This window comes from Heloderma suspectum, chromosome 6 (genome assembly GCF_057233095.1).
Source record: "Heloderma suspectum isolate Gila_16-S chromosome 6, 16-S_ref, whole genome shotgun sequence".
Taxonomy (NCBI): domain Eukaryota; kingdom Metazoa; phylum Chordata; class Lepidosauria; order Squamata; family Helodermatidae; genus Heloderma; species Heloderma suspectum.
In genome coordinates this window covers 25,484,333-25,497,279 of record NC_139463.1, presented here as the reverse complement: position 1 = coordinate 25,497,279, position 12,947 = coordinate 25,484,333, and the positions used below count along the sequence as shown (strand labels likewise).

At 45.8% G+C, this 12,947-nt stretch overlaps 1 protein-coding gene across 1 annotated transcript; it reads left to right on the top strand.

Moving 5' to 3' along the window:
- The first annotated feature begins 414 nt into the window (after window positions 1–414).
- On the top strand, window positions 415–12,717 carry TGOLN2 (trans-golgi network protein 2). The gene is made up of 4 exons (XM_084803836.1): window positions 415–520; window positions 2,854–3,941; window positions 9,583–9,666; window positions 10,262–12,717. The coding sequence occupies exons 1-4, from the start codon at window positions 445–447 to the stop codon at window positions 10,265–10,267; spliced, it is 1,254 nt and encodes a 417-aa protein (XP_084659962.1). The 5' UTR covers window positions 415–444; the 3' UTR covers window positions 10,268–12,717.
- The last annotated feature ends 230 nt before the right edge of the window (window positions 12,718–12,947 follow it).

The window sequence follows — 12,947 nt, the reverse complement described above, 5'->3', positions numbered from 1 at the left end:
CAGCGCTTCTGCTCGAATTGGCGCTTTCCCTACTGCGAGCCTCGGATGCCAAGGCAAGTCGGGATGTTACACCGCAGAGCGGCCAGGTCTAGACCGACATCATGCCTGCGCCCGTAAACAAGGCCAAGGTCGGCTTTTCCGTTTCTTTAAACCAGGAATTCCGGCTACGTGTCACTCTACTTTTTCTCTAGCTCTGCGGTTTTTCCTTCTCGCCTCGCCCAGTCCGGATAATAGGCCACGCCCACCAGCAGGCTCTCCCTCCTTTCCCCCTCTCTTCCCCCACCCACCTACTCGATCGAACTCTCATTTCTCTCTGCACGTCTCGCGAGATCGACGGAAGGAAGAGCGAGCAACGGCCGGAAGTGTCTGGTCCGACGGGCGTCATAGAGAACTTTCCTTTTCCGTCAGGGGTTTGCAGGAAGCGGAAGGAACGCTCGAGCCGGCATGGCGGCGCTGTGGTTGTGCTTCCTTGTCCTCTTCGAGCTGGCTGCGTCGGGCTCGCCGGCGCCGCTTGCAGCCGGTAAGAACCCCTTGAAGACGACTGAGGGGGTGCGCCAGGTCGCTGTGGAGTCTTGAACGTGAGAACGAGTGGGTCCTCGCAGGCCCCCTTTCAGGCATGCCCATCCGCTTCCCACTGTGGGGGGGGCGAGTTGTGCCAGATTGCTTCACTACCTTAAAGGAAGTCACTCTGCACGTGCTCAAGGATGCTCTTGTCAGTTATTTTATTTCACATGTCCAAGGGCTTAGCTGAGTTCTGGTGCTGGCAATAGGTTCTTGGTCAAAGCTTGCCGGTGGTTCGTCTCAGATTAAGCCCAGCTGAAAGTAGGTCTTGGGCCCCTGCCGGCTGAGGAGAGGTAGCTCCTTCTCGGATCTTGGTGCTGTCTTTCCTGTGGGGCTGGTGACCTGACTCTCCCCTGGGAGGAATTAGCCGCCTTTGGGAAGATTGCTGGAGACATTCAGTTATCGGGGACCCAGTAGCTTTATTCAGGTGTTTTGTTTGTGGCTTTAATATGTGAAGAGGGAGAGTGAGGACAAGTGCGCCAGCTCCAGCCCCCGTGTTGCTGTTCTTGTCACTCCCCGTGTGTGAGTATGGTTAGTCTTCAGCGGGGAGAGTTTTTTTATGTGTGGAGATTCCCCATGTGATTTAGAACCCTGGTTTTCCATCGGTTCAGAGGGCTCCATGTTGCAGACAGTCGCCCTCAGTGTGAAGAGGGTGAGGAAAATGGTGGTAGAGAGGGTGGAGGTAGTGTGCTTGTCCATGCTCTCCCTCTTTGTATGTTAATTAAAGCCCTTAGGGTGAGGCTATGGTAATATTGGGGATGATGATTCTACAGGTATCTTGTGCCTGTTGAAGCAAGAATACAATATTGAGTTGATCTCAGTTTTGAACTTCCTTTCTCATGGGAACAAATAAAAGCACTTAGGGTGCAATCCTATGCATGTTTAGACAGAAAAAAGGCCTAAACTCCCAGCATTCTCCAGTCAGCTCTGTTGGCTGGGGAATACTGGGAGTTGTAGGACTTTTTTTCTGTCTAAATATGCATAGGATTGCACCGTTATGCACACAGAGACTAGAAAATAGCTGCAGGGGCACTACTTGGTAAGGTTGGGAATATGAGGTCTGAGCACAAGGTGGCATGAATGTGGCATAGCCCAACCATGCGTTTATGTCACAGTGCAATGTGAAAATGCCTTTGACAGTATTAATGTGGTCTACTGAATATTCTTTTATTATGCGTTTCTGAATTTCAGGGATGTATGTAAATTAAGCAGAGTTGTTATGCTCAAGTCAAGGTGGTTCAGATCTAATCACAAATTCCAATGAATCTAAGCTATCTGATGACACCAAATTATTCAGGGATTGTGCAGCACTCCAAAAGGATCTCTCCAAACTGGGAGAATGGGCATCAAAATCTCAAAAGCAGTTCAGTGTAAGCAAGTGCAAAGTGATGCAAGGTGGGGGGAAATAATCCCAACTGAGCTAGTAGGGATCTGAGCTAGCAGTGACTGACCGAAAAAGAGATGTTGGGGTTGTGGTGGACAGCTTGTTGAAAACACTGATCCGCTGTGTGGCTCCTGTGAAAAAGGCAAATTCTATATTGGGCATAATTAGAAATGGGATCTAAAATAAAACTGCCGTGATCATACTCCCCTTCTACAAATCTATTTTGCACCCACGCTTGGAATACAGTATACATTTCTGATCACCACACCTAATAAAGGATATTGTAGCGTTGGGAAAAGTGCAGAAAAGGGATACCAAAATGAATGAGTTGAAGCAACTCCCCTATGAGGAAAGGTAACAATAGAACTGTTTAGCTTAGGAAAAAGGTGAACATGGGGAGACATGGTAAAGGCGTACAGAATTATACACGGTGTAGAAAAAGTGGGTAGGGAGACATTTTTCTCCTTTCATAATACTAGAACCTGGGGTCATCCCAAGAAGCTGAATGGTGAGAGGATCCATGAGAGATAAAAGGAAAGACTTCTTCCTACAATGCATAGTTAAACTCAGTACCACAAGACGTAGTGATGGCCACCAATTTGGATGGCTTTAAAAGACTAGACAAATTCATGGAGAATAAGGCTATTAATTAAACTGGTCATGATGGCTATCTATTACCTCCAGTATGAGGGGCAGTATGCCAATGTATACCAGTTGCTGGGAACATGAGGTGAGGGGTGTTCTTGCACTCATCCTATTTATGTACTTCTTGCAGGCAGCATTCTGTCCACTGTGTGGACAGAATGCTGGACTAAATGGACCCTTGGTCTGATCCAGCATGGCTCTTCTTATGTTCTTAAAGTGTTAGCTAAGCCCCCAAGCTCTGAAGTCTGAGGTATCTCTTTCAGATTCTTCAAAAAACCCAGTTCTTAATGACTTGAAGCAAAAGGAGAAGTTGACAGCTAAGCCCGAAAGCTCCCAGGCTGATGCTTCTGTTCCAGAACAATCTTCCCACAAGTCAGATCCTGAAAACTCCAAGGAAAAGGAGAAGTTGGCAGCTAAGCCTGTAAGCTCCCAAGCTGATGCTTCTGTTCCAGAAAAATCTTCCCACAAGTCAGATCCTGAAGACTCCAAGGAAAAGGAGAAGTTGGCAGCTAAGCCTGTAAGCTCCCAGACTGATGCTTCTGTTCCAGAACAATCTTCCCACAAGTCAGATCCTGAAGACTCCAAGGAAAAGGAGAAGTTGGCAGCTAAGCCTGTAAGCTCCCAGGCTGATGCTTCTGTTCCAGAACAATCTTCCCACAAGTCAGATCCTGGAGACTCCAAGGAAAAGGAGAAGTTGGCAGCTAAGCCTGTAAGCTCCCAGGCTGATGCTTCTGTTCCAGAACAATCTTCCCACAAGTCAGATCCTGAAGACTCCAAGCAAAAGGAGAAGTTGACAGCTAAGCCTGTAAGCTCCCAGGCAGATGCTTCTGTTCCAGAACAATCTTCCCACAATTCAGATCCTGAAGACTCCAAGCAAAAGGAGAAGTTGACAGCTAAGCCTGTAAGCTCCCAGGCAGATGCTTCTGTTCCAGAACAATCTTCCCGCAATTCAGATCCTGAAGACTCCAAGCAAAAGGAGAAGTTGACAGCTAAGCCTATAAGCTCCCAAGCTGATGCTTCTGTTCCAGAACAATCTCCCCACATTTCAGATCGTGAAGACTCCAAGCAAAAGGAGAAGTTGACAGCTAAGCCTGTAAGCTCCCAGGCGGATGCTTCTGTTCCAGGAGAAGAAGTGGAGGAGGAGGACAACGACGATGACATGGAAGAAGGTCAGGAGGATAAGGAGGAAAAGGAGTCAGTTGAGGCTCCCCAGTCTGAGAGTGATAAAGTGAAGACACTGACTGTTCCACCCCAAAAGAATGGATCTGAAAATAGCCACTTCTTTGCCTACTTGGTGACCACAGCTATTGTTGTTGCTGCATTGTACATCGCGTACCATAATAAACGGAAGGTGAGTTTATATTATTTATTTATTTGTTTGTTTAAGGTATTTATCGCTTTCTGCCCACCACAGTCCTCAAAACGGTTGCAACATAAAAGCAAAACAAAAAAACATGATCTAAAAACAGTACAGACACAGTTTTAGAACCCAAAGGGCTGACAAAACAATACAGTTTTTACTGCCTGTCTGAACTTTGAAAGGGATGGAGCCAGCCTTACTTCCCTTGGGAGGGAGTTCTACAGTTGGGGTGCAGCTGCAAAAATGGCCCTGTCTCATGTGCCCACCAACCTCACCTCTTTTGGTGGTGGGACATACAACAGGGCCTCTGATGAAGATCTCAAGTTACAGGCAGGCTCATATGGGAGGAGACTTCAGGTATCCTGTCTTCAAGCCATTTAAGGCTTTCTAGGTCAAAACCAGCACCTTCACATCAGCTCAGAAACAAATTTGAAGCTAGTGCAGTTGGTTCAAGACTGGTGATAAATCGTCTAAACTGCATCCCAGAGAATAGTCTGGCTGCTGCATTTTGCGCTAGCTGCCATTTCTGAACACTTTACAGGGGCAGCCCCACATAGAGCAAATCACAGTAGACTAAATGAGAGCTAATTAAGGAATGGAAAACCGTGGCCAGATCTGCTGAGGAAGGGATGTAGCTGGCATACCAGCTGAAGCTGGGCAAAGGCACTCCTGGCCACAGGCGCTACCTGAATCTCCCAAGAGCAATGCTGGGTCGAAGTGTACTCTCAAGCAGTGAACCAGGGCCTTCAGAAGAAGTGCAACCTCCTCCTCCTCCTCCTTCTTTTTCTTCTTCTATTTATATTTATTTATATCCCGCCTTTTCCCCAATACTGGGACTCAAGGTGGCTTTACAACATTAAAACTTGTACAATTAAAACCTATAAATAGAAATATAAATGCAAGTGTACAAAAGTTAAAAATATAATTAAATCATCAATATTAAAATTTTAAAAATATCAAAACATTAAAAGACAACAAGAAAAATAGTATCCATCTGTCCTATTCTCACAGGTCCAGACTAGTTATCCCCAAAGGCCTGCTGGAACAAAAAAGTTTTTACATGCCTATGAAAGCATAGCAAGGAGGGTGCCACTCTCGCCTCCCTGGGAAGGGAGTTCCAGAGCCTTGGGGCAGCCACCGAGAAGGCCCTCTTCCATGTTCCCACCAGGCATCCCTGTGATGGTGGCGGGACGGCGAGAAGGGCTTCCCCTGAAGATCTCGGGGCATGAGTCAGCTCATAGGGGGGAATACGGTCTTTCAAATAACCTGGACCCGAGCCGTATAGGGTTTTATAGGACATGACCTGCACTTTGAATTGTGCCCGGAAACAGACTGGGAGCCAGTGAAGCTGTTTTAACAGGGGAGTTGTATGCTCCCTGTAACCAGCCCCAGTCAGCAGTCTGGCAGCAGCTCTTTGAACCAGCTGAAGTTTCCGAACACTCTTCTGAGGCAGCCCCACATAGAGTGTGTTACAGTAATCCGAACGGGATGTAACTAAGGCATGTGTCACTGTGGCCAAGTCAGACGTGTCAAGGAACGGGCGCAGCTGGTGCACTAGCTTTAACTGTGCAAATGCACTCCTGGCCACTGCTGAAACCTGGGCATCCAGGCTCAGGGCTGAATCCAGAAGTACACCCAAGCTGCAAACTTGTGTCTTCAGGGGGAGTGTAACCCCATCTAGCACAAGCTGGATCCCTATTGCCTGATCTACCGTTTGACTGACCAGGAGCACCTCTGTCTTGTCTGGATTAAGCTTCAATTTGTTTGCTCTTATCCAGTCCATTACTGCTGACAGACACCGGTTCAGCACCCCAACAGCTTCCTTGGAAAGGAAAAGTAGGGTTGGGTGTCATCAGCGTACTGGTGACACCGAACCCAAAACTCTGGACAACCTCTCCCAGTGGTTTCATGTTAAATAGCCTGGGGGACAAAACAGAACCCTGAGGGACTCCACAAGCCAATGGCCAGGGAATTGAACAGAAGTCCCCCAGCACCACCTTCTGGGTTTGCCCCTCCAAGAAGGAATGGAGCCGCTGTAAAACAATGCCCCCAAGTTCCATCTCAGCGAGGCGGCTCAGAAGGATACTGTGGTCGATGGTATCAAAAGCCACTGAGAGGTCCAACAAAACCAACAGGGACATGCTCCCCCTGTCTAGTTCCCGGCGTAGGTCATCCACCAAGGCAACTAAAGCTGTTTCTGTCCCATAATCGGGTCTGAAGCCAGATTGAAATGGATCTAGATAATTTGTCTCATCCAGGAATCCCTGGAGTTGGGAGGCCACCACGTGCTCGAATATCTTGTCCAGAAATTAAATATTGGAGACTGGCCAATAATGATCCAATATGGTGTTCAGGGAGGGCTTTTTTTAACAAAGGTCTCACCACCGCCTCCTTCAAGCAGGCTGGAACTCTGCCTTGCCTAAGGGAGGCATTAACCACTCCCCTTACCCACTCAGCCAGTCCACCTCTGGCTGCTTTTGTGAGCCAGGAAGGGCAAGGATCTAGAACGCACGTGGTGGCTCTCACCTTTCCCAGGATCCTGTCCACATCCTCAGGCTGTACAAATTGAAAAGTATCCAACAACACTGGACAAGCAGGGGCCAATGTTACATCCACTGGGTCTGTATCAACTATAACGTCCAAGTCAGAGTGGATCCAAGCGATTTTGTCTGCAAAGTGCTGAGCAAATTGTTCACAGTGGGCTGTCAAGAGGTTTAAATTCTCCTCCTGAGGGCTGGTGTGTAAAAGACCCCTAACCACTCGAAACAGCTCCTCTGGACGGCTCTTTGCAGACGCAATAGTGGCAGAAAAAAATATTTTCTTTGTTGCCCACATTGCCACAGAGTAGGCCTTCAAATAGGCTCTAGCCTGTGTTTGATTGGATTCACTCCGAGTTTTCTGCCAGCATCGCTGTGGTTGTCTTCTCACTCGTTTAATCACCGCCAGCTCCCTAGAAAACCAGGATGTGGCTCCACTTTGTGAGAGAGGACACTCAGGAGCGATTGTGTCCACGGCTCTGGTCATTTCTCCATTCCAGAGATGGGCCAGGGCTTTGACAGAGTCACCTGCCGAGGCAACAGGAAATCCCCAAGAGCTGTCAGGAAACCATTCGGATCCATCAGCGTCCTGGGGCGGACTGTCTTAATCGGCCCTCCACCCCTGCAGAGCTTCCGAGTGCCAGCAAGTCTAAATCCGCCAGGTAGTGATCTGTCCATGACAACAGAACTATAAAAAGTTCCTCCTTATTCAGAACATATTGTACCCCCAGTCCCAGGTTGGTTTGCTTACTGACCAACAGGACCTCAATTTTGTCTGGACTGAGCCTCAGTTTGTTCACCCACACCCAATGCATCCTCACTGCATCCAGACAGTGGTTCAGGATTTGCACAGTCTCCTTGGCATCAGTTCAGAAAGAGAGAAAGAGCTGGCTATCACCAGTATAGTGATAAGACCCAACCCCAAAACTCCAGGTGACCTCCCCCAGCGGTTTCATGTAGACTTTAAAAAGCATTGGGGATGATATTGAGCCCTGAGGTATCTCATAAGCTAATAGCCAAAAGGCTGAACCATAGTCCCCCATCTCCTGAGAACTTTCAGCCAAATAGGATTTTAACCGCCGCAAAAGATGCCCCATTAGCCAAATGGCCTAGAAGAATGCCATGATGATGGTATTGCATGCTGCCAAGAGGTCTAGCAGGACCAACAGCAATGCGCTCCCCCTGTCCAGTTCCCAGCATAGGTCACCTGTGAAGGTGACCAAAACTGTTTCTGTTTCAAAACCTGGCCTGAACCCAGATTGGAATGGATGCAAATAATCAGCTTCATCAAAAAAAGCCTGGAGTTTTTTCACTTCTGTTAGTGTGCACCATTTTCAGTGTAAGTCAGTCAGTGTACTGAAGACAAAAGTGAAGTCTTGTTTCCTCTCAGCATGTTTTGCAAGGGGAAGCGGTGCCATGGCCACTCATTAAAGAAGGAGCTCTCTTTTGGTATCTCTCTGCCTGGACAATGGGACTCAAGGTTGGCCTGAGAAGAACTCATTTTTCCATATGTCTGAGGAAGCTGGCTCTTTTTTGTTCTGTTCCTTATTCAGATGTCCTCCAAATTCCATGATTGTAAATTCAGAAGTATCAAATTGCAAGGGAATGGGTTTCTAGTTAAATCAGTGGGACGGGTAAGGCTGGGTTCTCCTGTTTTGTCTTATTTATTATTATTATTATTATTATTATTATTTATTTCATTTCTATACCGCCCAATAGCCAAAGCTCTCTGGGCGGTTCACAGAAACTAAAACCAAACAACACACAATAAAACAATTTAAAATATATAGAACATTAAAACCACAATATAACAATACAACCACAATAAAACCTAGCAGCAGTACAGGAGTTTAAAATACAGATTTAAAACAGCAAAAATAAAAATTTAGAAAGCTAAAATGCCTGGGAAAATAAAAAGGTCTTCACCTGGCGCCGAAAGGAGTACAATGTAGGCGCCAGGCGAACCTCACTAGGGAGCTCATTCCAGAGCCGGGGTGCCACAACAGAAAAAGCCCTCCTCCTAGTAGCCACCCGCCTCACTTCCTTTGGCAGGGGCTCACGGAGAAGGGCCGCTGATGATGATCTTAAGGTCCAGGCAGGCACATATGGGAGGAGGCGATCCTTCAGGTAACCTGGCCCCAAGCCGTTAAGGGCTTTAATTATTTACTTTAACCTGTACTACTATATGCCTCCAAGGAGGCCCTGTGGTGGCTTACAACATACCAGATGAACTCGCCAACAGTTCCAGTGCAAGTCTGAGAAGTGTAATTGTGCCTCTTTCTAGTCCGAGCTGTCCCTGTGGTGGCAGAAACTCCACTTGTTGCTTTGAGGGTGTTTGTTGAAAGGTGGCTTCCAAGCATGTGTATGGTGATAATGATTATACTAAATCTAGTATAATTAGTTAGTTCCAGAGGTTTGTTTGAGGAAGAGTGTAATGCAGATGACCTGTGCCTTTGTTCCAGCTATATATGAGTAGCACTTGTGCAAGATGAGTTACAGGAAATACTAAGGAATATCTGTTGCTCTGCTCTCATGACAGCTCATGTGTCAGGCAGACCAGGTCATTGCCTGTATAACAGCCCATCCTGGGTTAATTTTCCCGCAAAGAGCTGTGGTGTGTGCCGGCCGCAAGTATGAATATGCAGCCCCCAACCTGGGACTGCTGTAGTTTGGTGTGTCATGCGAATCTATCTGGCAGAGGTTATGTGAGGGTTAAACACCCCGTGCATAACTCATGGTCTGTTTTAGGGTTATGCAAAGGTTGTTTAATACACCTAGACTGGGCAGCTTCCGTCTGAGAAAGGCCCACCTCACCTCTTTCCTGGTGGCATTGTTTGGGCTTGCAGAGACGTTTCTTCCTGCAGGCGTTTGGCCTGCCATACTGTTGATGACTTCAAGTCCCTGGTTTTCAGGTTCTTATCTACTGCCTTCTGATCTTCCTCCTTTTTATCTTGTAGTTTCAGTAGTGTGTATTTTCTATTTTGATTCTTGTAAGCTGCCTTGTGCATTTTAATAGGACGTTGGAGCATAAATGCTTTAAATAGACTCTTACTCCTGCCCAGTTATTTACCTATTCCTTTTTCCCCCCTTCAAAGATAATTGCTTTTGCTCTAGAAGGAAAAAAATCAAAGTTAACCAGAAGGCCGAAGTCCAGCGACTATCAGCGACTGGATCAAAAGGTAAGCTTCTGCACACAACTTCTTAACCCTTTGTCTGAAGATATATGCCAGTTCTGGACAGGATTTTTACCATACATTTCAGCCAAGATTGCCTCTTACTATAGCGTGCTATGAAAATATGTACAGAGGCACAATATAATAAGCAATATGTTGGTTGGGGGGTGTAGGGCAGTCTTTTCTGGCCCCTGGAAGTTGGTGATGTGGCCCAAGTTCTTCCTTCCAGAGGCAGGGGGCAGAATTTCAGACAAACTCAAGGGTAAAGCAGGTCTTCTTTTAATCTGACTATTTTTGCTCTTGCATATTGTGTTTGCTTTCTCTCTAATACAGTTTACTGATTGAAATCTGTGGAAGCAAATATATAGCCAGATGAGTTGAGCATCGCGTGTGTCTGTGCTACCTAGCCCTGCTAATAAATCAACACCAAATATAGGGCTGGGCACAGAAAAAAAATAGCTTTGGAACCCATCCTGTTGGCTTTGGTTACATAGACAGCATTCTCTGGCTTAGATCTGAGCTGAAGGTTTGCCTTGGCACAGGAGGTTTTGGTCTTGCAGCTTGATTTAAATCTCCCTTTTCTCTTTTTTTATCTGTGCAGATCTAAGATAAACCCAGAAATGCTGACATGATGCTGGGTTGAATAAGGACTCGTCCCGACAATGAGCCCATCGAAGCATGGGTGATGTCCTGCCTTCCATCGGTACAGCCTCAAAACCTATTGGCTGTGCTGTTGTGCCCAGGGGAGAAGTGCTTTTTAATTGTGCACGTGCACTTTGGTAATGGTCACGACCAACACCTGTCTTTCAAAGTCCTTGGCTGTTTGTACCCCTTTCAGCCACTTGAAGTTGGATTGTTTTGCCCTATATTGAGATATAAGAACCAATAATGGGCAGTACTGTGTGTGTCTGTGTGTCTCCATCCAAATGATCTGGTATTTACCTTCTACTGTATCACTTCAGAGGGCTGCATTTAGGAGGCACCTTGCCTGTTGAATGAGCAGATGGGCTTTATCTCCTCCTAGATTCCTGGCATTGTCTTCATAACTGACATGGTGGGTTTGTAGTTGACTTGATGAAGGCTGTCAATTGCTGTCCATGGTGTTGAAAACAGAAGCTCCCTTTGCACTAGTTGAGACACATTTTTGCCAGACAAACCTATCGGACGTCTTCTGTCTGCAGTCAGCAATATTGAGGAACGAATATTCAATGTTGCACCTCTTTCTAGAGATGTCAAGGGTACGTGAAAAGGGGGAGTTGATGTGCTTGGCTTGTAGCTTCCTAATTCCTCCTTTGTGTAATTGTGTGGTAGCATTTCTAATCGGTAGACTAAAGGTCAAATGATTTGGCGCCTGCTGGTATGAAGGAATTTGTGCAAGGGGAGTTTTAATCCCCTTCTCCCTGGCCCACTCTGTGCCCAGGTTTGTTTTTTTGGAAAGAAAAAAAACTACCATTTTGTCAGTCAGTAATGCCATATCCCCATTCCAAAAGTCACAAGAGCATGGCAGTGGTGTTGGAGCTGATTTAATCCACCTAAGACCACAAATAATAGAGTGGTAATGTGTCCTTGCAGATCATTTTCAAAAAAAGTGTTTATAAACACTTGCCTTTTGCATTGTAAATCCACTGTTCTAGCATTGAATAGCTGCTCACTTTCGAACCCAAGAACTTAATTGATGTTGCATAAATCTACACTTCAGAGCCCTGTTTGGGGGCATTGCTTTTTAAATGTGAAGGGCACTTGAGTAGAAATACATAGCATTGTTCACAAATGCACTGCAGAAAACGGTGGTTCAGGTGTGTGTGAGTGAGAGAGTGTGTGTGGCATAGTAACACTACCTTTTTCCTAAAACTGAATGTGTACCTAACATTGCTACAGGTTCCTATAATTCCATAGAGCAGCCTGTAATGCGGAACAGCCTGTTCTTTTAGTTGTTGACTTGAGTTTGTGTGGTGGCCTTTTGCACCTTGCAGCAGTTCTCCTAGGCTAACTTTTTTTTTCTAGTCAGGATGAGGAAGCAGGGAAAATGTGGACAAGAAACTGAAGTCTGCCTGAGTCCGTCTTTGAATCTGTATGCATTTCCAATCAAAACCTGTTAAGTCATGCTAAAGCTGCGTTGCCTTTAAGCCTTTCCAAATGCTAGTGCCCCTCTCCCAACCCCAAATGTCAAGCCTTTCTGCAGCTCCTATATACCACTTCTGCTTGCAGAAATGCAGCTTGACTATCAGCAGACAGTACGGGTTTTTAACTTAGGGGAGCATTCAGATCTGATTCTCTCTCATTGCCCCAGCAGCCAGAAGTAGTGCAATCCATTCCACTGCCTCACTGTACCACGTATGTAGACTAGGCCCAAATCACTTCAGCACAGGAACTTATCTTCAAGTAACTAATGGCTCCTGCAGTCCTGCACGTAAAGGGGGAAAGATCTTACTTACTTTGGAAGCCCAGATGCCAGCTGTATGACTGGGGTTTCTGCATAGCCCTAGAGGTAACAGAAATTGCAGGGGGTCAATATTGTCTGTTATTCCCAGGCCATGAAATGGCTGCTTGGCTTGCAACTAGCAAATGACCGCCTCTTCCAGGGTAAAGTCTAGATTTTCTGGAGTGTGATAGAATTTCTGGCATTGAGCTGTTAATGAGAGCACTGCTGGGTGAATTGTGTCGTTATGCTTGTCATAAATTTTTGTATGTGATTTCCTTAATTCATTATAAAGAAATATTGGAATGCATTTTCTGTTTTTAATATCTTTTATTGTACCTTTTTACTTCAGGCATGAGGCTGAAGTTTTAAATAGTGAAAGCTTGCTTGATATTCTCTTGTGTTCACACTTTTTTTTTACCTCAACTTCAGATGAGTCAAGTTCTCTTGCTCGATAGCTTTCTTGCCAAAAGTTTCTTGTTTTCCCTTAGGTCAGCTCCCCTGTTGGAATCCAAAAGTGTGTGTTTCTGGTTCTGGCAGCTTTAAAAAAAGAGACACTTTAAATGTTCAGATTTGTTTTTAATCTCTTTGTAATCTTTTTTTCTGTGTGGTGATCTAAATAAATGGATGATACCAAACTTTCTTTTGTTATAAATGGATAATACCAAACTTCCTTTCTTTTCATGCATCTGCCCGCTGTTCCAACTATCATTTTATATATTTGGGTATTTTTAGGCTGTCTTTCTTTCTATGATTAAAATCAAACTCGAGGCTATCATGGCTTATGGAGAATAAGAATAAGGCTATCAATGGCTACTAGTCCTGATGGCTATATGCTACCTTGGGTATCAGGGCAAGCTGTCTCTAT

Excerpts from the sequence above, each read along its gene's own strand:
- TGOLN2 (XM_084803836.1), top strand. The coding sequence starts at position 445 with ATGGCGGCGCTGTGGTTGTGCTTCCTTGTCCTCTTCGAGCTGGCTGCG. Across the intron at positions 521-2,853 it reads GCCGGCGCCGCTTGCAGCCG|ATTCTTCAAAAAACCCAGTT; the intron begins GTAAGAACCCCT and ends TATCTCTTTCAG. Across the intron at positions 3,942-9,582 it reads CGTACCATAATAAACGGAAG|ATAATTGCTTTTGCTCTAGA; the intron begins GTGAGTTTATAT and ends CCCCCTTCAAAG.